General features: G+C 38.2%; 2 protein-coding genes across 2 annotated transcripts; one reads left to right on the top strand and one right to left on the bottom strand.

Moving 5' to 3' along the window:
• Positions 1-3: 3 nt before the first annotated feature.
• Positions 4-9016, bottom strand: LOC113088887 (uncharacterized). Its single transcript, XM_026255857.1, has 19 exons — positions 8997-9016; positions 8550-8574; positions 8253-8435; positions 7795-7881; positions 7622-7708; positions 7448-7534; positions 7275-7361; positions 7102-7188; positions 6929-7015; positions 6756-6842; positions 6583-6669; positions 6410-6496; positions 6237-6323; positions 6064-6150; positions 5891-5977; positions 5718-5804; positions 2990-4140; positions 2542-2770; positions 4-459 (listed from the first exon to the last, which is right to left on the bottom strand). The coding sequence occupies exons 1-19, from the start codon at positions 9014-9016 to the stop codon at positions 349-351; spliced, it is 2850 nt and encodes a 949-aa protein (XP_026111642.1). The 3' UTR covers positions 4-348.
• Positions 9017-18289: 9273 nt separating this feature from the next.
• On the top strand, positions 18290-20276 carry LOC113088891 (DNA replication licensing factor mcm7-like). The gene is made up of 4 exons (XM_026255860.1): positions 18290-18560; positions 19523-19602; positions 19682-19846; positions 20139-20276. The coding sequence occupies exons 1-4, from the start codon at positions 18530-18532 to the stop codon at positions 20265-20267; spliced, it is 405 nt and encodes a 134-aa protein (XP_026111645.1). The 5' UTR covers positions 18290-18529; the 3' UTR covers positions 20268-20276.
• Positions 20277-23626: the final 3350 nt, after the last annotated feature.

Below are 23626 nucleotides of genomic sequence, written 5' to 3'. Positions count from 1 at the left end.
AATGTTCTGAGAAAGGATACAAAGACAGGTGAAAACATAATTTATCTGTACGAAAAAATAAGAGTTGTGTCACAATTTACTCGAATGGTACAAACTATATAATTACTTGTCTTGTAAGCTTTCTCAGGGCATTGTATCTCCTGGAGCACTGCTTATATTGTGGTCCTGTCCCATGTCGTCCAAGGTCACCTTTGTATTAAAAAAAAACAAAAATTTTTTTTCAAATTGTCAGAGAACACACCGTCTGATATTTCTGTCCAAAAGGGAAATGTGACTTAGTTATATGACAAACCTAGCATTATCCCGGTCCATAATCCAGCAAATGGCAGAACATATTTCTTGAGGTGATCAATAAGCCCTTTGCCATTGGTACACATTGACCTCTCCATGCTTGTCCAGTGGGGCATTAGAAATAATTGCATTGCAACGTTTTGCAAATCTGTTGCTTCCTGTAATATCCTAAAAATAATGCAACAATGTGTTATTAGAGGTGTTTTACAGTTTTTCTCAGATATTTTGGAGCATTTTAAGATCAGAAATGAAATTTTCAAAACTACTTGTTCAACCTCCACATCATATATTATCTTGTGCACATCATCATAAAAGCAATCTCTCACTACTCTGAACAAATTTTGACCACTTTTGTACAACCATTTTACTGACTGTGCACAACTGTTTGCTGTTTTCTACATTATAAATAGTTTTTTGTAATGATGATCCAAAAATATTATACTGGTTCTCTGTTAAAATTACACTGCATGCACAAGTTTTTTTTTGTGTGTTTACCTCTGTTATTTTATCTTTTTCTCCACTGGTTTCGTGTCTTTTAATTTTCTATCACAATGACATTGTAATGCATTTTTATGGTCAGACCACAAGTACAGTACAGCAGAATTTTGAATCGTGTCCATTGTCTTGTAATTAATATCGCACATGCAGTAATGTGTAAATTTGGGCTGTTGAAATGTATATATTACATACATAAGAAACTCAGCCTTGTGCATTTCCTAACATGTGTACTCCATGGGAATCGAACCCATAACCTTTTGCACTGCTAATGCAATGCTCTACCACTGAGCCACAGGAACACACACATAAGGAAACCGTGCTTTTACGGACTGACATTATGACTTAAATATTTTTGACATTTGTGAACAATGACAAAAGGGTTTTGTCATTTGTCATTATCATGTCAATGGTCTATTTCTTGACACAAATACTTACTTTTAAGAGATTAACTATGGATTTTTGGAGAGTAATACTTTTGCAAGTAATCCATTGTTGAATGCTGTTTGTACAAATTGTTTTGAGATATGCACGTACTGGTTTGCAATATTAATAATGATTTAAGAAATTCTCCAAACTAACTGATAATAACTGTAAATTGTAGTACTTGTCACATTTGCAGCATTTCAAGAGAAGACAACAGTCTTTGTGGTTACCAGTATGTCCTCCTTAGTCCAATAACCAAAATAATAATTGAAGGAGAGGATTGAGTGGATGCCGCTGATCATATCCTTTCTTCAATATATATATATATATATATTATCTAATTAATTTTGTGTAATTATTAATAAAGTGTTTGATCAGTATTTAACTTCCAAGATTGTTGTATGATTTAACTTAATAAGTAAAAAGCCATCTATATACGTATAGATAGATGCATGCTGCTTACACAGATATATATTTTCCCTTTTATAAGTGTTTAGAAGTAACAGACAGGAGCATATGTGAGACAGGAGCATATGTATTCCTTCTCCTAGGGTCACAAGGCCAACTAAAAGGGTCAGGGGAGGCCCTTCCTCTACGTGCGCTGCGAGGGACGAAAAGAAATATAGAACTGTGAATCCTGTTCTATCCTCTATTTCTATTCCTCAAGATTAATGTCGGCCTATTATGTGTGTGTATCCAACCGTAGTGATAAGAGACTTGCCAGTGCTAGAGAACCTTGAATTGTAGATATGGGCTTTGTGTGTATGTGGGTGTGTGTCAGCACCTATGTTCTGTACAGAAGAATAGTTTCTGCTGACATTGCTGACATCTGGACCTGAGATGAGGTGTCTTCTTCACCCGTGATGATGCCTGCTACAATTATTGGAGATATGCTGAAGATGTTTATGCCCATATGTGAAGATTGTCTAAGTTTATCTAGGTTTTGGAACCACTCAGATTGCTGCTGACCAGCGCTTTGACGCAACTAATGTCTTCTGTCTGGAGTATAACTGTGTTTGATTTTTTATTGTACGGGGCTGGCCTACGAACTCCGTCGAGAGTATTGAAGCTGACTTCTGCTGATGAAATTGCAAACTATTTTCTTCAAATAAAATTATTATTATTAATTGAACTCATCTCTGACTCCTGGTCTTCATTGCCAAATGTCTGGTCCTTGGGTTTTAACTGTAAATTCCCCAACATAATAAAATAATAAAAGTTCTCACTTTGACCTTTTTGACAGTTACCATGTCCTATAGATAGATAGATATATAGATATATAGATAGATAGATAGATCAGGAAGGTCAGATGATAGATCTAACATTTACCTTCAAGTCCTCTGCATCACCTCTAGACTTGGTAGTCTCATCCGATGGAGTCCCTTTTTTCTGCAGCCACGATTGCAGGTTCTTGAAGTGCTTCTCAACACTTGCACCACAGCATGGACTGGAGAAAACAACTGTAGCACTTTGAACCATGTCATCCAGTTCTTTTAAAGTGCTTGCAGTTGTGAGGGCACCAAAGACATGCATTGCCAGGTGGTAGTGGTTTGTTGCACTGAGGAAAGTAATATCATAATTGAATTTGAATTTTTAAAAACTAACATGACAGCATTTATGGATATTACGTTACTTGTGTGAACTAAAACCCCATTATGCTCTGCATTTAAGACTTGCTGCTGTATTAGAAATGTACTTAATGCAGACAAATTTCATAATATATTTCTTTAATGTATACTACAAGGATTTTGTAGTAATAATACATTCTGCTTACTACTTTCTGCACATTTCCTTCGCATTCTTCATCACATGGCTGAGGCATCTATGCAGAATTGGCACATCAAAGTCTTCCGGTTTCCCTTTTCCACTTGCAATGTTGTAATAGTGGTTTATTGTGTCAGTCAGGTTTTTTTTGGCAAATGCCATGCATATAGCCTGCATTAACACAATTGACCCATCACAAATGACCATGACAGGTGACCGCATGCCCTTCCTTCCAAACCACCTTGCCACGTCTGTTAGAAATGCCTCAAGAAAATACAAAACTGAGGCTGTGGTGTGGTCGCAAGTAAGGTACGTGGCAACAGGAAATGGAGATGAGGTTTTGTGTGGATTTCTGACCACCAACTCATATACATAGAATGGAGGTGATCCTGTCTCTCTCCTCATTATGCTTCCAGTCGCATCTAGATAAATTATGTCCTCCTGGCATCGTTCCTGATAAATGTGTATACTCCTTTTTGACCACAGCAGGACCCCTTTTGGGTGTAGCATCACTTTCTGGAGTACCTCATCTGGACTCTTTGTTCTCTTTTGTAGCATTATTTGAAGGCTGATTATTTCATTGCTGTGTTGGCGGCTTGACTTACGGGCTTCCCATGAAATGTTTTTCAAGACATTGCGACTCGGAGCAACATCTCTACAGCCGGACTCCATTACATCCTCAGGTATTTTGGCTATGTTCTCTAGAAACATTGCTCGTGGGAGCTGTTTTTGTAATTCCTTCCCTAATGTTTTTCTGTCATTTGCTCTTACAGGTCTTCTTTTAAGTTCAGTGCGATTATGTATGCACTGTTCACCCTGAAATTCAACTGTTGCTTTAAGGTCCTTGTCACTATCCACAGTCACTGTAACAGTGACTGGACAATCTTCAAATCGGCAGTAGGCAAGACATGAAAATTCTGGGCTGGTTTGTTTCAAACCCAATCCTTTCAGTCTGTGTCTTTTAAAAGCAAATGAACAGTATGGGTGTATTGTCCTCAGCCCTTTGGAAATTACTGTGGTCCATTGAAGTCCTGCAAAGCCTCTTTTTTTCCTCTTCTTTATCAGGTTATCCCACTCACTCTTGTCAATGAAAAAGAAGGAGGGGTTCTTAGGCACACAGATTTTGACAAACCCGTCTTCATCTGATTCACTAATCATGAAGCCCTAATGGAAAAAGTACAATGTTAATGGTTTGCCATGAAGAAAAAATTGTTTTTTAAAAACGATCATCTACACTAAACTACTTATGTGTTACGTGTGAAAGTTTAATCTGTACTAGAAAAACGTAATTATTTGTCTGTTGCTTAAGATGGTGCTGCTTATTTGGGGGACACATTTGGACTGTTCACTTGTCCATGTGCATTTTTCTAACATGGATGCGCAAAATTTCAATAACTATTTCTTCTTTATTAATTTATCAATTTATGGTTCCACAATATTCCAAACCAAACTATGTAGTTTAATTCTAAAACAGTTTTTGTGTTATTAATATTGTCAAACCTGACTACGTAGAAATTCAAACATCAAAAATGTAAAGTGACATTACAAAAATAAACAAATTACTTATAGTTATAAAATAACATTATTATTTTAATTCATAATTTAAAAAAATTAAACAGTGGATGGGGGGGACTTTATTTTTCTAAAGCATTATATTGGTCCATTTCAGCTGTGACAAAGTTACTTCAACAACTGCTTTACATTTTCATGTCTTTTAAAGGTGAAGCAATAAAGGGAATATGTGTTTGTTTGGGTTGATTTTAAATATAATAATAGTGTTCATCAACGTTTTAACATTTATGCATTTAGCAGACACTTTTATCCAAGGCTACTTACAGTGCATTCAGGCTTTACTTTTTTTTTACTTCGTTTTTAACAACATGTATGTACAGTACAGACCACAAGTTTGGACACACCTTCTCATTCTAAGAGTTTTCTTTATTTTCATGAATATGAAAATTGTAGAGTCACACTGAAGGCATCAAGGGCTATTTAACCAAGAAGGAGAGTGATGATGTGCTGCGCCAGATGACCTGGCCTCCACAGTCACCGGACCTGAACCCAATCCAGATGGTTTGGGGTGAGCTGGACCGCAGACAGAAGACAAAAGGGCCAACAAGAGCTAAGCATCTCTTGGGGAACTCCTTCAAGACTGTTGGAAGACCATTTCAGGTGACTAGCTCTTGAAGCTCATCAAGAGAATGCCAAGAGTGTGCAAAGCAGTAATCAAAACAAAAGGTGGCTACTTTGAAGAACCTACAATATGACATATTTTCAGTTGTTTCACACTTTTTTGTTATGTATATAATTCCATATATAATCCCACATGTGTTAATTCATAGTTTTGATGCCTTCAGTGTGAATCTACAATTTTCACAGTTGTGAAAATAAAGAAAACTCTTTGAATGAGAAAGTGTGTCCAAACTTTTGGTCTGTACTGTATGTTGGGAATTTAACCTATGACATTTTGCGCTGCTAACAAAATGCTCTACCACTGAGCCTCAGGAACCAAAATTTGAAAAAATATGACTTTGAGAAATCACAGACTGAACCTTTATTATCATGTGAAACCATAACAATTATAACCCTGAAGTGGACCATTGTCTTTCTAAAGGATACTGTGAAAAACTCTCCTGAATGTCAAAGGTATTTGGATCAGAAACTTTTCAATTACCAGACTGGCCTAGTGGCCTCAAATACCCTGAACTGTTTTAAATGAATCACAAACAGTGATAACTTACTTGGACTGGAGACTCACATCTTTCCTCTCCAGCGGCACTTCCACTGTCCTCGGATGGCACTGTATATGGGGACGAATCTGGCTGGTGCTTTTACAGAAAGACAGAAAATACTGTTATTACAACGTAAGAAGTCTTACATGAAAAAGATGTCGGTACCAAAAAGGTTGACTAACTGGTTCAGAAGACTTGCGTCTTTCATCTCCAGCGGCACTTCCACTGTCCTCGGATGGCACTGGAGATGGGGACGAATCTGGCTGGTGCTTTTACAGAAAGACAGAAAATACTGTTATTACAACGTAAGAAGTCTTACATGAAAAAGATGTCAGTACCAAAAAGGTTGACTAACTGGTTCAGAAGACTTGCGTCTTTCATCTCCAGCGGCACTTCCACTGTCCTCGGATGGCACTGGAGATGGGGACGAATCTGGCTGGTGCTTTTACAGAAAGACAGAAAATTCTGTTATTACAACGTAAGAAGTCTTACATGAAAAAGATGTCAGTACCAAAAAGGTTGACTGACTGGTTCAGAAGACTTGCATCTTTCATCTCCTTCGGCACTTCCACTGTCCTCGGATGGCACTGGAGATGGGGACGAATCTGGCTGGTGCTTTTACAGAAAGACAGAAAATACTGTTATTACAACGTAAGAAGTCTTACATGAAAAAGATGTCGGTACCAAAAAGGTTGACTGACTGGTTCAGAAGACTTGCGTCTTTCATCTCCAGCAGCACTTCCACTGTCCTCGGATGGCACTGTATATGGGGACGAATCTGGCTGGTGCTTTTACAGAAAGACAGAAAATACTGTTATTAAAACGTAAGAAGTCTTACATGAAAAAGATGTCGGTACCAAAAAGGTTGACTGACTGGTTCAGAAGACTTGCGTCTTTCATCTCCAGCAGCACTTCCACTGTCCTCGGATGGCACTGTATATGGGGACGAATCTGGCTGGTGCTTTTACAGAAAGACAGAAAATACTGTTATTACAACGTAAGAAGTCTTACATGAAAAAGATGTCGGTACCAAAAAGGTTGACTGACTGGTTCAGAAGACTTGCGTCTTTCATCTCCAGCGGCACTTCCACTGTCCTCGGATGGCACTGGAGATGGGGACGAATCTGGCTGGTGCTTTTACAGAAAGACAGAAAATTCTGTTATTACAACGTAAGAAGTCTTACATGAAAAAGATGTCGGTACCAAAAAGGTTGACTGACTGGTTCAGAAGACTTGCGTCTTTCATCTCCAGCAGCACTTCCACTGTCCTCGGATGGCACTGGATATGGGGACGAATCTGGCTGGTGCTTTTACAGAAAGACAGAAAATACTGTTATTACAACGTAAGAAGTCTTACATGAAAAAGATGTCGGTACCAAAAAGGTTGACTGACTGGTTCAGAAGACTTGCGTCTTTCATCTCCAGCGGCACTTCCACTGTCCTCGGATGGCACTGGAGATGGGGACGAATCTGGCTGGTGCTTTTACAGAAAGACAGAAAATTCTGTTATTACAACGTAAGAAGTCTTACATGAAAAAGATGTCGGTACCAAAAAGGTTGACTGACTGGTTCAGAAGACTTGCGTCTTTCATCTCCAGCAGCACTTCCACTGTCCTCGGATGGCACTGGAGATGGGGACGAATCTGGCTGGTGCTTTTACAGAAAGACAGAAAATTCTGTTATTACAACGTAAGAAGTCTTACATGAAAAAGATGTCGGTACCAAAAAGGTTGACTGACTGGTTCAGAAGACTTGCGTCTTTCATCTCCAGCAGCACTTCCACTGTCCTCGGATGGCACTGTATATGGGGACGAATCTGGCTGGTGCTTTTACAGAAAGACAGAAAATTCTGTTATTACAACGTAAGAAGTCTTACATGAAAAAGATGTCAGGTACCAAAAAGGTTGACTAACTGGTTCAGAAGACTTGCGTCTTTCATCTCCAGCAGCACTTCCACTGTCCTCGGATGGCACTGTATATGGGGACGAATCTGGCTGGTGCTTTTACAGAAAGACAGAAAATACTGTTATTAAAACGTAAGAAGTCTTACATGAAAAAGATGTCGGTACCAAAAAGGTTGACTAACTGGTTCAGAAGACTTGCGTCTTTCATCTCCAGCGGCACTTCCACTGTCCTCGGATGGCACTGGAGATGGGGACGAATCTGGCTGGTGCTTTTACAGAAAGATAGAAAAAGTTGGCTTTACAAAGTAGGAATTTGTAGATGAAACAGATGTCAGAACCAAAAAGGTTGACTAACTGGTTCAGACATGTCAACCTGTGACTTTGTCTATGAATCTGAAAATTCTATAATTTCACTAGTAAATATATAAAATTGCATGTAACTGATAAATTTTTAAACCTTAAAAGATTGTGTAAAAAACACTACATATCAACAAGAGAACAACAAGAGAAATGTATATGTACATACATATTTATACATAAAAGTGTGTGTGTGTAATCATATTTTAACTGTAATTTTAATAACCATTTGTGTCAGGAGTCTTGTTTTGAAAACCTTTTAGTGAAACAAAGAAGTGCTCACCTTACGAAATGCTCTAAGAAGTCTATAGCGATTGTTTTTGGTGTTAGGAATGGTATGTGCACTGCACACCTGTCCCCAAAAGCCGTCTTTTCGTGTCACATTATCATCAAATTTGATGACATTTTTTGTCAGGAATTCAACTGACTCCACAATTTCCTCAATTGATACAAGTTTGGTTTTGTTCTATAGAGGAAAAAAAGTCCATTAATACAGTTAAAAACATAGTTGTTGGACATAGTTATTGAACTGCATTTTTATGGATGGATAGTAAAATAAAAAAAAACTAAAATTACTCACCCCAAACACCCTGAATGAGCGCACTCTGGGAGAAAATCCAAAGTGTCAGTATGATGAAAACTTGCGATTAAAATATGTTTCTGCTTTAGGCCTATACAGTGCTCAAAACATAACCATGACATCAGTTTGCAAAGTTATCATCACCGTGATTATTTTTACATGATAGCGTCAACGAGCATCATCAGTTTCTGCAATTGATTGATCTTACGAGTGTCCTAGTAAAACGTCTTTAATTTAAAATAAAGTATTACGTTAACTCAGACATCACAGTAAAATGGTATATAAATAAATGACTGAATAGTGCTACTCAATTGGTTGATCATTAATTTTGCTAATGGTGGATAGCAAACACCGTCACTGTCGATTCAAGTAATTTTCCTTAAATGTCCAACCAAAATATAGCAATTTAGCAGAGGAACTCTATTATGTAATAAAAGTTGCAGTCACCCTTCGTCTTGCTTCGACATCCTTCCAGTCCTCGTGCAACCCTACGATTTTTATGTGTTTACTCTGATGCAGCAATATTGTTGCGAAATGTCAATCGTACTGTAGTGGGCGTTGATGCCCTCAAGATGGATGGCTGTTTAGGTCTCACAAGTGCCTGACAGGAACTTATTAACGTTACGATTTTGCGCTCTTTGAAATGTGGCATTATAAAGTACTATCTGACATTTTTCTTATTCTCATATTCATATTTTGGGACAACTTGTTTACATTTTGTGATATTTTTAAAGTTGTGTACATTTTGGGACTTTTTTTTTTTTTTTTAACAAAAGAGGACCAATCAGGATCATCTTTCTTTGTCATGTCGCTGAACTGCGGCGCGATGAGGAGAGCGCTGAAAAACTGTAAATCAGTGTAGAGAAATAAAGTGAAAGAAAGTGAAGTGACATACAGCCAATTATGGTGACCCATACTTAGAAGTTATTTTCAGTTAGAACAATTTAATTGATTTGGTCTCAATTACAATAATAAATGTTTGCATGTTATTTTAGCCATACTGATGTCCGGAGAGATTTTTTAAATATAAAATAAATGTCATGAATACATTAAATATACATTTTAATTTTAATTTTATTAAATTAAATGTATGCATTTAGAAGATACTTTTATCCAAAGCAACTTACATTGCATTCAGGCTAACATTTTTTTTTTTACCTAACATGTGTTCCTTGGGAATCAAACCCACAGCCTTGCAGTGCTTATGCAAAGCTCTACCACTTGAGCCACAGGAACTATAACTAGAACATTGTTACAACACTAGTTTTATGTTTTAAAACATCTTAAAAGTAAACAGTTTGCGTTTACACAGATGAAACTCTGCAAAAACTTTGAAGATCAGTATCTCAATACTGCTCACAATACAGAAAAAAACCTTAGGTTATATCTGCATTCTGAGCAGTTTTGATATACTGAATTTAAACGTTTTTGCATTCCATATAGCAAAAATGAGGTATATATATTTTTGAGCACTCCAGCGTGATTATAAACATGAAATTATCCAGCCATGGCTACCTGTTTCACAAAAATATAAAGAGGAGGGAAAACAAAGTTTAAAAATCCATCAACCATCCATCTCAATGAGAAAAACCAAAGAATATATTTCTGATGAATGAAAATTATCTTTTGCTGATAATTGAGATTCACAAATTGGTGAAGTGGACCATTTTCACCATCAGGGCAGTAATTAATAATTTTCAATCAACATAAAATGTTACAAAAAGGAAGAGGACGTATGTCTATATCGTCCTAATGCATGGTGAGAAGGAGAGTTGAGTGGCTAAAAACCCTCCAAGGATCACAGCTGGAGAATTGTAGAAAATAGTTAGTCTCAGAAAACCTTAAAAAAAATTGTCAAACAAAATCTACATCAACACATGTTGTTTAGGAGGGTTACAAGAAAAATTATTCTAGCTCATCCAAAAACAAACTAAAGCATATTCAGATATCACACATTATTGGAACCTCAAATGGGACTGGCTTCTATGGTCAGATGAAACAAAAAATTAGCTTTTTAGCAGCAAACACTCAAGAACACAAACCTCAAAAACAACACAGAAATGGGTAATAAAAGGGGGCCTGTATATATGTGTGTGTCTGTGTGTATGTAGACAATGTCTTCAAATATTTTTTGTCTTGTAAAAAAAAAAAAGTGCTTGTGTGTGTGTGTGTTTGGATACAGTGGAAGTGTGAGGTTTCTGATTGCAGAGACACAACGTTGTGAATTTTGGTACGCACTTATTTAAAAATTCCACATTAGACAGTCCTGAAACGATGTGGAACTATGGCAATGTGTACTTTCAATCTGAGGTGGAATGGGTTTGTGCAATCTATAGCTTCAATTTTTATATATTTTTTATTGTTGAGATGTAGCAATTTATTTATGAGATTTGGGAGGCTCTTATTTTGTAATTCCACATCAGACTGTCCTGAAACGATGCAGCTGACATTGTGGCAAGGTGTACTCTCAATTTGAGGTGAAAGTGGCCTGAGCAATCTATAACTTTAATTTTTTATAGATTTTTATAGATTTTCTAATATAGAGATGCAACATCTCATTTATGAGATTTGAGAGGCTCTTATTTTGTAATTCCACATCAGACCGTCCTGATACGATGCAGCTGACATTGTGGCAAGGTGTACTCTCAATCTGAGGTGAAAGTGGCCTGTGCAATCTATAACTTTTTTAAATTGACATTTTTCAAAGTAGAGATGCAGCAGCTTTTTTATGAAATTTGGGAGGCTTTTATTTTGTAATTACACATCAGACTGTCCTGAAACGATGCAGCTGAGATTGTGGCAAGGTGTACTCTCAATCTGAGGTGAAAGTGGCCTGTGCAATCTATAACTTTTTTAAATTTACATTTTTCAAAGTAGAGATGCAGCAGCTTTTTTATGAGATTTGGGAGGCTTTTATTTTGTAATTACACATCAGACTGTCCTGAAACGATGCAGCTGACATTGTGGCAAGGTGTACTCTCAATCTGAGGTGAAAGTGGTCTGTGCAATCTATAACTTTTATTTTTAGATATTTTTGAATGTAGAGATGCAGCAGCTTTTTTATGAGATTTGGGAGGCTCTTATTTTGTAATTCCACATCAGACCGTCCATATATGATGCAGCTGACATTGTGGTAAGGTGTACTCTCAATCTGAGGTGAAAGTGGCCTGTGCATTGTATAACTTAAATTTTTATAGATTTTTTATACAGAGATGTAGCATCTCATTTATTATATTTGGGGGGCTCTTATTTTGTAATTCGACATCAGACCGTCCTGGAACGATGCAGCTGACATTGTGGCAAGGTGTACTCTCAATCTGAGGTGAAAGTGGCCTGTGCAATCTATAACTTTTTTTAATATACTTTTTTGAAAGTAGAGATGCAGCAGCTTTTTTATGAGATTTGGGAGGCTTTTATTTTGTAATTACACATCAGACTGTCCTGAAACGATGCAGCTGACATTGTGGCAAGGTGTACTCTCAATCTGAGGTGAAAGTGGCCTGTGCAATCTATAACTTAGATTTTTATAGATTTTTGAATATAGAGATGAAGCATCCCATTTATGAGATTTGGGAGGCTCTTATTTTTTTAATTCCACATCAGACTGTCCTGAAACGATGCATCTGACATCGTGGCAAGGTGTACTCTCAATCTGAGGTGAAAGTGGCCTGTGCAATCTAGATCTTAGATTTTTATAGATTTTTGAATATAGAGATGCAGCATCCTATTTATGAGATTTGGGAGGCTCTTATGTTGTAATCTCACATCAGACCATCCTGAAACGATGCATCTGACATTGTGGCAAGGTGTACTCTCAATCAGAGGTGAAAGTGCCCTGTGCAATCTAGAACTTAGATTTTTGAATATAGAGATGCAGCATCCTATTTATGAGATTTGGGAGGCTCTTATTTTGTAATTCCACATCAGACTGTCCTGAAACGATGCAGCTGACATTGTGGCAAGGTGTACTCTCAATCTGAGGTGAAAGTGGCCTGTGCAATCTATAACTTAGATTTTTATAGATTTTTGAATATAGAGATGAAGCATCCCATTTATGAGATTTGGGAGGCTCTTATTTTGTAATTCCACATCAGACTGTCCTGAAACGATGCATCTGACATCGTGGCAAGGTGTACTCTCAATCTGAGGTGAAAGTGGCCTGTGCAATCTATAACTTTTTTTAATATACATTTTTGAAAGTAGAGATGCAACAGTTTTTTTTTTTAGATGTGGGAGGCCTTTATTTTGTAATTACACATCAGACTGTCCTGAAACGATGCATCTGACATCGTGGCAAGGTGTACTCTCAATCTGAGGTGAAAGTGGCCTGTGCAATCTATAACTTTTGTTTTTATAGATTTTTGAAAGTAGAGATGCAGCAGCTTTTTTATGAGATTTGGGAGGCTTTTATTTTGTAATTACACATCAGACTGTCCTGAAACGATGCAGCTGACATTGTGGCAAGGTGTACTCTCAATCTGAGGTGAAAGTGGCCTGTGCAATCTATAACTTAGATTTTTATAGATTTTTGAATATAGAGATGAAGCATCCCATTTATGAGATTTGGGAGGCTCTTATTTTTTTAATTCCACATCAGACTGTCCTGGAACGATGCATCTGACATCGTGGCAAGGTGTACTCTCAATCTGAGGTGAAAGTGGCCTGTGCAATCTAGATCTTAGATTTTTATAGATTTTTGAATATAGAGATGCAGCATCCTATTTATGAGATTTGGGAGGCTCTTATGTTGTAATCTCACATCAGACCATTCTGAAACGATGCATCTGACATTGTGGCAAGGTGTACTCTCAATCAGAGGTGAAAGTGGCCTGTGCAATCTATAACTTTTTTTAATATACATTTTTGAAAGTAGAGATGCAACAGTTTTTTTTTTAGATGTGGGAGGCCTTTATTTTGTAATTACACATCAGACTGTCCTGAAACGATGCATCTGACATCGTGGCAAGGTGTACTCTCAATCTGAGGTGAAAGTGGCCTGTGCAATCTAGAACTTAGATTTTTGAATATAGAGATGCAGCATCCTATTTATGAGATTTGGGAGGCTCTTATGTTGTAATCTCACATCAGACCATCCTGAAACGATGCATCTGACATTGTGGCAAGGTGTACTCTCAATCAGAGGTGAAAGTGGCCTGTGCAATCTATAACTTTTTTTAATATACATTTTTGAAAGTAGAGATGCAACAGTTTTTTTTTTAGATGTGGGAGGCCTTTATTTTGTAATTACACATCAGACTGTCCTGAAACGATGCATCTGACATCGTGGCAAGGTGTACTCTCAATCTGAGGTGAAAGTGGCCTGTGCAATCTAGAACTTAGATTTTTGAATATAGAGATGCAGCATCCTATTTATGAGATTTGGGAGGCTCTTATGTTGTAATCTCACATCAGACCATCCTGAAACGATGCATCTGACATTGTGGCAAGGTGTACTCTCAATCAGAGAGAAAGTGGCCTGTGCAATCTATAACATTTTTTAATATACATTTTTGAAAGTAGAGATGCAACAGTTTTTTTTTTTAGATGTGGGAGGCCTTTATTTTGTAATTACACATCAGACTGTCCTGAAACGATGCAGCTGACATTGTGGCAAGGTGTACTCTCAATCTGAGGTGAAAGTGGCCTGTGCAATCTATAACTTTTGTTTTTATAGATTTTTGAAAGTAGAGATGCAGCAGCTTTTTTATGAGATTTGGGAGGCTTTTATTTTGTAATTTCACATCAGACCATCCTGAAACGATGCATCTGACATTGTGGCAAGGTGTACTCTCAATCAGAGGTGAAAGTGGCCTGTGCAATCTATAACTTTTTTTAATATACATTTTTGAAAGTAGAGATGCAACAGTTTTTTTTTTTAGATGTGGGAGGCCTTTATTTTGTAATTACACATCAGACTGTCCTGAAACGATGCATCTGACATCGTGGCAAGGTGTACTCTCAATCTGAGGTGAAAGTGGCCTGTGCAATCTAGATCTTAGATTTTTATAGATTTTTGAATATAGAGATGCAGCATCCTATTTATGAGATTTGGGAGGCTCTTATGTTGTAATCTCACATCAGACCATCCTGAAACGATGCATCTGACATTGTGGCAAGGTGTACTCTCAATCAGAGGTGAAAGTGGCCTGTGCAATCTATAACTTTTTTTAATATACATTTTTGAAAGTAGAGATGCAACAGTTTTTTTTTTTAGATGTGGGAGGCCTTTATTTTGTAATTACACATCAGACTGTCCTGAAACGATGCATCTGACATCGTGGCAAGGTGTACTCTCAATCTGAGGTGAAAGTGGCCTGTGCAATCTAGAACTTAGATTTTTATAGATTTTTGAATATAGAGATGCAGCATCCTATTTATGAGATTTGGGAGGCTCTTATGTTGTAATCTCACATCAGACCATCCTGAAACGATGCATCTGACATTGTGGCAAGGTGTACTCTCAATCAGAGGTGAAAGTGGCCTGTGCAATCTATAACTTTTTTTAATATACATTTTTGAAAGTAGAGATGCAACAGTTTTTTTTTAGATGTGGGAGGCCTTTATTTTGTAATTACACATCAGACTGTCCTGAAACGATGCAGCTGACATTGTGGCAAGGTGTACTCTCAATCTGAGGTGAAAGTGGCCTGTGCAATCTATAACTTAGATGTTTATAGATTTTTGAAAATAGATGCAGCATCCCATTTATGAGATTTGTGAGGATCTTATTTTGTAATTCCACATCAGACTGTCCTGAAACAATGCATCTGACATCGTGACAAGGTGTACTCTCAATCTGAGGTGAAAGTGGCCTGTGCAATCTATACATTTTATTTATATATAATTTTGAAAGTAGAGCTGAAGCAGCTTGTTTATGAGATTTGAGAGGCTCTTATTTTGTAATTACACATCAGACCGTCCTGAAACGATGCAGCTGACATTGTGGCAATGTGTACTCTCAATTTGAGGTGAAAGTGGCCTGTGCAATCTATAACTTTAATTTTTTATAGATTTTCTAATATAGAGATGCAGCATCTCATTTATGAGATTTGGGAGGCTCTTATGTTGTAATCTCACATCAGACCGTCCTGAAACGATGCAGCTGACATTGTGGTAAGGTGTACTCTCAATCTGAGGTGAAAGTGGTCTGTGCAATGTATAACTTTACTTTTTATAGATTTTTTTATATAGAGATGTAGAATCTCATTTATGATATTTGGGGGGTTCTTATTTTGTAATTACACATCAGACTGTCCTGAAACGATGCAGCTGACATTGTGGTAAAGTGTACTCTCAATCTATGTTGAAAGTGGCCTGTGCAATGTAGAACTTAGATTTTTATAGATTTTTGAATATAGAGATGCAGCATCCTATTTATGAGATTTGGGAGGCTCTTATGTTGTAATCTCACATCAGACCGTCCTGAAACGATGCATCTGACATTGTGGTAAGGTGTACTCTCAACCTGAGGTGAAAGTGGCCTGTGCAATGTATAACTTTAATTTTTATAGATTTTTTTATATAGAGATGTAGCATCTCATTTATTATATTTGGGGGGCTCTTATCTTGTAATTACACATCAGACTTTCCTGAAACGATGCAGCTGACATTGTGGCAAGGTTTACTCTCAAGCTGAGGTGAAAGTGGCCTGTGCAATCTATAACTTTTTTAAATTTACATTTTTCAAAGTAGAGATGCAGCAGTTTCTTTTCTTATATGTGAGAGGCTTTTATTTTGTAATTACACATCAGACTGTCCTGAAACGATGCATCTGACATTGTGGCAAGGCGTACTCTCAATCTGAGGTGAAGGTGGCCTGTGCAATCTATAACTTAGATTTTTATAGATTGTTGAAAATAGAGATGCAGCATCCCATTTATGAGATTTGGGAGGCTCTTATATTGTAATTCCACATCGGACTGTCCTGAAACGATGCATCTGACATCGTGGCAAGGTGTACTCTCAATCTGATGTGAAAGTGGCCTGTGCAATCTATAAATTTACTTTTTATAGATTTTTTTATATAGAGATGTAGAATCTAATTTATGATATTTGGGGGGCTCTTATTTTGTAATTACACATCAGACTATCCTGAAACGATGCAGCTGACATTGTGGCAAGGTGTACTCTCAATCTGAGGTGAAAGTGGCCTGTGCAATCTATAATTTAGATTTTTATAGATTTTTGAAAATAGAGTTGCAGCATCCCATTTATGAGATTTGGGAGGCTCTTATTTTGTAATTCCACATCAGACTGTCCTGAAACGATGCATCTGACATCGTGGCAAGGTGTACTCTCAAGCTGAGGTGAAAGTGGCCTGTGCAATCTATAACTTTTTTAAATTTACATTTTTCAAAGTAGAGATGCAGCAGTTTCTTTTCTTATATGTGAGAGGCTTTTATTTTGTAATTACACATCAGACTGTCCTGAAACGATGCAGCTGACATTGTGGCAAGGCGTACTCTCAATCTGAGGTGAAGGTGGCCTGTGCAATCTATAACTTAGATTTTTATAGATTGTTGAAAATAGAGATGCAGCATCCCATTTATGAGATTTGGGAGGCTCTTATATTGTAATTCCACATCGGACTGTCCTGAAACGATGCATCTGACATCGTGGCAAGGTGTACTCTCAATCTGACGTGAAAGTGGCCTGTGCAATCTATAACTTTACTTTTTATAGATTTTTTTATATAGAGATGTAGAATCTAATTTATGATATTTGGGGGGCTCTTATTTTGTAATTACACATCAGACTATCCTGAAACGATGCAGCTGACATTGTGGCAAGGTGTACTCTCAATCTGAGGTGAAAGTGGCCTGTGCAATCTATAATTTAGATTTTTATAGATTTTTGAAAATAGAGTTGCAGCATCCCATTTATGAGATTTGGGAGGCTCTTATTTTGTAATTCCACATCAGACTGTCCTGAAACGATGCATCTGACATCGTGGCAAGGTGTACTCTCAATCTGAGGTGAAAGTGGCCTGTGCAATCTATAACTTTAATTTTTATAGTTTTTTTAAAGTAGATGCAGCAGCATGCAGCTGACACTGTACTTTCTGTCTGTGCATTCTAGAACTTTTATTTGTATAGCTTTTCGAATGTAGAGATGCAACAAGCATATATTATTGTTCTTATTTTGTAATATGAGTATTCGAGGGTTTTTATTTTGGTATTCAGCAGCAGACAGTAACGGACTGTGTGTTGGGGGAAAAAAGTAGCGATCGCTGGAAGAGCACTCCATTCAGATCAGTTCTCTGACGGTGTTACCGTAATATGTAGTTTATACGCGACCCTCGAAATAACGTGGCGGCTAGATTGACCGTGCTTTTCTACTTGGCGGCTGGCTTGACCGCAGTAATGAGCCCGAAGCCCGGCACGAGGGGCGTAAAAAAGTCACGTTTATAGACCAGCCTAAAAGTTTAAATTGTACAACTTTTTGTCGTCTTTTGTGATTCTTATACAGTCTTGTATTATATGACTATTTGAGTCTTTTAAAGGACAACATGGGTGGAAAAACAGTAATGCAAATGAGACATTAACGACATAAAATGCAGGCCACTTGGAACAGCCCCTGCGACGGGACTGGTTTATTAGGTTTATTAATTCTGTCGCCTCACTCTTCTCTCGGTGCTCCTCTCAGCGTCTCGTGCGGATATTATGACAATGAGCTCGTCGCCGCTTTTGTCAAGACGTCATAAACCGTATTGTTTTGCCGCCGTTTCAAAGCGCAGATGTAATTGGTCGATCTGTCCACGTGACGTGTTACGTTTGGAAGATTCTCGCGCCATAGTCAGAGCCCCGCCCTCGCGCACTGGAAGACTCACTCTGATTGGTGGAAAGCGGTAGCAGATTCGCGCCAGTTTTTGCAGCTGCTCTTCAGACCGCGCTGCATCTTCAGTCAAGGAAACGTTTTCTAGGTTAAATAGTCACAGATTTACCTTAGAAACGTGACTATTCCACACTTCCGCAACAAAAATGGCACCAAAGGATTACATGGCGGAGAAGGGTGAGTTGGGAAATAAATTTCTAGCGCACACTGAACTTAAGTTCTGTTAAGAACTCTCTCTGCTGTTTTTCTGAGGCGATGTCTATTAGATGAAACTTAGATCAAAACAAATGAATCATTATATTTGGTATCTGAACTCGGAGTCGGTGTGACATAGTCTATGAGCTGTTTGTTCCGTTATGCATGTAACTTTTTAGTTTCTAAAATTAGTTTTATTGCTCGCGAAAACTGCGCTGTAGTGCCCGGATGGATTTTCGGAACAAAGAGCGGCTGCGCACGGAGAGCACGTGCTTGTTTAAGACCGATCTTCAACAACAAAAAAAATCACGCGTTTCTGTTTACTCCGATCACTCGGTTCCGCAGCGGTTGTCAGGCGTCGCATTACCGCGCAGTGTGAGAGTTTGGTCTGCGCGTGGTCAGTCCACGGCGCGTACCCGGTCCAGAGGGGACTAGTTGATGAAGCGCGGAGGGATCGCGGAAGCAGCGCGGCTCCACAGCCATGTGCTTCTTTGTTTACAAAAACAGCCAGGCGCCATCAAGTGGCGTTACACGAGCGTCAATTATAACGCGAAACGTTCAGCGAGATGACGCGTGTTCATGTTAGTTTACGCGAACTGATTCGATACGAGGCTGTTTAACGCGTTGATCATGTAGTTAAACTGTGTTTTATCTTCTTTAGTTTATTATCTGCTTAACAGTTGCTAGTGACCACGTGACACTGGACGCAGAGTGTCGCATGAGCTATTAATCGTGACCTGCGGCGAACGTTTTGAGCTTTTTGTTGTTTCTGTGTTCCTTGGCGCGTTTGTTTACGCTTCGTCCTCGCGCGCTCACGTGACTGCTGTTTTTCCCGCTGCGTGACCGCGCGCTCATTTGGAGCGAAACTTTTACTGCATTTACACAGCCGTGTTGACTTAAGATCTGTGTGTGATCGCGGCTCTTCTGCTGTGGCTGTGTTCCAGAGAAGTGCAAGCGCTTCCTGCAGGAGTTCTACAGCGAGGATGACTCCGGGAAGAAGGTGTTCAAATACGGCGCTCAGCTGGTGAGATCTGCAGCCTGCTCCGTTCCTGCAGCTTCTGCTGGACTCCCGCTCACCCGTGTGTGTGTGTGTGTGTGTTCAGGTGTCTCTGGCGCACAGAGAGCAGGTGGCTCTGGTGCTGGATCTGGATGATGTGGCGGAGGAAGACCCTGAGCTGGTGGAGAGTGTGTGTGAGAACGCCAAGCGTTACACTGGACTGTTTGCAGATGCGGTTCACGAGCTGCTGCCTGAATACAGAGAGAGAGAGGTTCATCTCACATTATAGATCTGTACCGCTGTCAGAAAAAAATGAAAATAACATCCAGCTTTTTCCACGTTCGCTCAAAGAATGATATATGCTACATAACAAATCACACCTTTTGTTATTGTTGAAAAATGTAAACCATTATCACACAGATCTTCATGTATAGCTGGATATTTAAGTGGATTTAAGATTGACCAATATAATTTGCATACATGCAGGATATAAACGCTCACACAGCTGTGTATCAGTAATAATGCCCACTAATCGATATATGTTTGTGTGTTTGTTTTTGTAGGTTGTGGCGAAGGATGCCTTGGACGTTTATATCGAGCACCGGCTGATGATGGAGACCAGAGGTCATGACCCCGCAGACACGCGTGACCCCCGGAACCAGTATCCGGCTGAACTCATGCGTAGATTGTGAGTGACACACACTGGGGCTGGTGTGATTTTGGTTTTCATTTTCATTCATTTGTATATATATATATATTAGGTGAGTTTTTCACCTAATAAAAAGTACAAAAAAAAAAAATTTGAGTGCAGTAAACCATACACTGCATATTAATACAAAATATATTACAATAGGGCTGTAGCTAACGATTATTTTGAAATCGATTAGATGGCTGATTATTTTTTTTATTTTTATTAATTGGATAAAATCCAAATTTCTTTACTTGCCAAAAAAACACTATTCCACAATCTGCCCAATGTCCTTCAAACAAACGTGCTAAATTAATGCTATGAAATCATACAGTGCTTAACAATGTATTAGACAACCTGTCTAATAGAGAAAACACAAATATTTTAGGAGTCTGTCAAAAAAATGTAAACCTAAAAATGTTATTGTCACGTATTTTGGCAAATAACAAACTGAAATAAATAAATAGTATTTATTCACAACAAATGTGGCCATATGCCTTAAGCTTGCATCCTTGCTGGCATTGTTTAGGTACTTTCTGACTGTAATCGAGCATCTGGGCAGAAAGAAGAAAACACTAAAGTGCTTGACTATCTGCCTTTCTTTGATATACAAGTGCAATGATTGTATTTTCGCGTTAGAAATGGATTACTACTGTTACTAAAGAGCTTATGCCTTTTGGAGGACTAAACCAATACAGAAAGTATTGCAATACTTGGTAATCACCAGAACTGTTATTTTAGAGCAGCTGTGCCACAAACCTTGCATACATTTGTTTTCATAAGTTAGTTACGTACAAAATAGTGTATATATCTTAAATCTTTACATTTAAAATAACGATAAAGGCACATTCTTACTGTCATTTCTTTATCCAGTAAAAGACGTCTGATATTTATATTCAGACAAATACATGCTGTTATCAATTCCTACTCATTAAATGCGTGCACTAAATGTTGACTTTTTAAACCTAAATTTAATGTTCAACAGGTTTTTCAGCACAGTGAATGTGTTTGTGCAGAGTATTAATTGTCTCCCTCTGTCCGTGTGCATGCACCGCAGCTCATTCAGTAAAGATTTAAACTTAACGCACACTGTCAGGACGGGCCTGTATAGAAATGCTTGTCAAATTGTGACGTTTTACAGATAAGGATATGACCATAAACCGAGATGGACCCAATATATCGATTTACCAATATTTAAGCATTTTATCATAATCTGATATCGGTTTTGTAATATCGCATTCACCGATAAACGCCGTCATCTTGTGGGTGTTTTCAAAACTGTGCACAGGATCGTAATTGCAGCGCGTCTGAGGTGAGGTGAGACGAGACAACGGTGTGCAGGTACTTGATTTGCTGGAATTCGTGACCTTTATTAACATAACCGCTAGTTATGAACAAATTTGATGCATTACATTAATGCCTGGTTTATAATTTAAGCAGCTTGTCTCTGAGAAATAGAGTAACTCATGGAGTCATGTTAAATAATCCATTAAGTTCTGTCCCAGTAGACTCCTTAAAAGTTTGTAAACATTGCAATGTCTCTGGGGTGGGCGGGGCTTAGCTGGAGGCATAAAGAGGCGGCTGACGCGGTGTTGACAAGCGTGAGCTAGCACGTTATAGGAGGGATTTATTAAACATGGATGCAGAAGAAGTTTAGGGACTGTCTGAATATGTACAGTCCCTGACTCTGCGGGACCGTGACAGCTATTTTGTAAATTAACTCTTGCGGATGCCATACGGCCATATGAATTACTTTTGGGTGGTTGGGGAATTTTGCCAAAGGCTTATTTTCTAATGGTAACCTATCGCTGGGCTAACTATGATTAGCATTGTGTATTATTTTAAGAGATCATTCAAAGGATGGCACACACATCTATCGCTGTATGTTTGTTTAACATTTAAACTAGCTAGTGTGCTGAAGGTTGGCAACTTTTCACCTATAAAACAAAAAAACTTGCTGATAAAACCAACACACCAGTTCATATGCATAGACTATTTACCTGGGGCCTGTACCATGAAGCTGGATTAGGTGGCTAGCCAGCTATGTTTCAGCTTAGTTTCCGCCAACCCTGGGGTTTGGGTTACTATGAAAGTAGCTCGGCTTTAATCGGTGTTTGTTGCCATGGTATCTTACGCTGCAACGGTTAACCTGCTCCGGGGAAGGTTATGTTCTGGGTTAGAGATCTCAGACTGAAGGTGAACCAATCAGATGTGGAGAGAAGGGACACATGTCTGACACAGTCACTCCAGTTTATCTTGCTCCAATTTAAAGGTCACTTATGCTAAAAAAAAAAAAAATAGAATTCTGGCTTTAATGATAATAACGGAGTCATTTTATGATTTATATAATTATTGTGATTCATATTATATTTATCTTATTTATTTTAACAGTTATTATAAATTATTTTAAAATAAATATTAATGTATACAGATCATGTAATTATAAATAAGCTGTAGTATCAAAAGATTACAGCTAGAACTATTTTAAAAATTACAAATCTGAACTTAAATGTTCAAGTCTCTATCGCTATATATTTCCAAATGTATAAACTAAGTTAACAAGTTCCACTTGTGACTACACTGATGGAGCAAGATCATTTATTTTATTAGTCCTCCTTCATTTTTCATATGACATTTTAAATGTGTCATATTCTGCAATTTCTTAACCTTTAGCAAAACCTTTAACCTTTAGTTTTGAATCTCGCTGGGTCTCTCTCACGAGAAGTAAATCAAACTTGCTTTGTATTGCAAGGCTCGTGATTGGCTGTTCGCCAGTGATGTCACACATTCATGTGCACGCGCTCCACAAACTCAGGATCAAAGCCTGAATTGACAAAGAAAGTTGATGAACAGCATCATGGTACCAACAAAGCCGGATTGGAGAGGTTTGGTTTTGACAACTCAAAAATAATCCTGTAAGTCTGAATTTGTTGAGCTACCATCATGGTACAGGCCCCAGATATGATGTGTGCACTGCAAACACAAGCATTATTTATGATCATCTCCGTCCAGTCTGTACGCCGTATTGCATTCAACCACAATTGTCTTCTTGATTTCTGTGAAGGAATGTCTGCCAGGATCCGGTAAAACTTTAGTTTTGAAACGAAAGTGATGTTCCTTCTATTCTGGCAGCCAAAACCCAACAAGAAGACATTTTAAAGTCAAAACCTTCAAACTTTTAGCGCACCTTCTATGAGTTCTGGCTTATGTTTTGCCTCCATAGAGCGGTGACGTAGGCGATTTAAGGGGTCTATAAAGACTTAACTCTGCCTGAAGGAGCGGATGTTGGAAATAAAGCGCTGAATATAATTATTTCTCCTGTGTAGTTACAGCATTTGCTGATCATTAGTCTCTCGGTTGATG

The sequence above is a fragment of the Carassius auratus genome, unplaced genomic scaffold (genome assembly GCF_003368295.1).
Source record: "Carassius auratus strain Wakin unplaced genomic scaffold, ASM336829v1 scaf_tig00047419, whole genome shotgun sequence".
Taxonomy (NCBI): domain Eukaryota; kingdom Metazoa; phylum Chordata; class Actinopteri; order Cypriniformes; family Cyprinidae; genus Carassius; species Carassius auratus.
This window is presented reverse-complemented; position numbering and strand designations above follow the sequence as displayed.

Excerpts from the sequence above, each read along its gene's own strand:
- LOC113088887 (XM_026255857.1), bottom strand. The coding sequence starts at position 9,016 with ATGTCGAAGCAAGACGAAGG. Across the intron at positions 6,151-6,236 it reads GATGCAAGTCTTCTGAACCA|CACCAGCCAGATTCGTCCCC; the intron begins GTCAGTCAACCT and ends TTTCTGTAAAAG. Across the intron at positions 5,805-5,890 it reads GACGCAAGTCTTCTGAACCA|CACCAGCCAGATTCGTCCCC; the intron begins GTTAGTCAACCT and ends TTTCTGTAAAAG.
- LOC113088891 (XM_026255860.1), top strand. The coding sequence starts at position 18,530 with ATGGCACCAAAGGATTACATGGCGGAGAAGG. Across the intron at positions 18,561-19,522 it reads GGATTACATGGCGGAGAAGG|AGAAGTGCAAGCGCTTCCTG; the intron begins GTGAGTTGGGAA and ends GCTGTGTTCCAG. Across the intron at positions 19,603-19,681 it reads TCAAATACGGCGCTCAGCTG|GTGTCTCTGGCGCACAGAGA; the intron begins GTGAGATCTGCA and ends GTGTGTGTTCAG.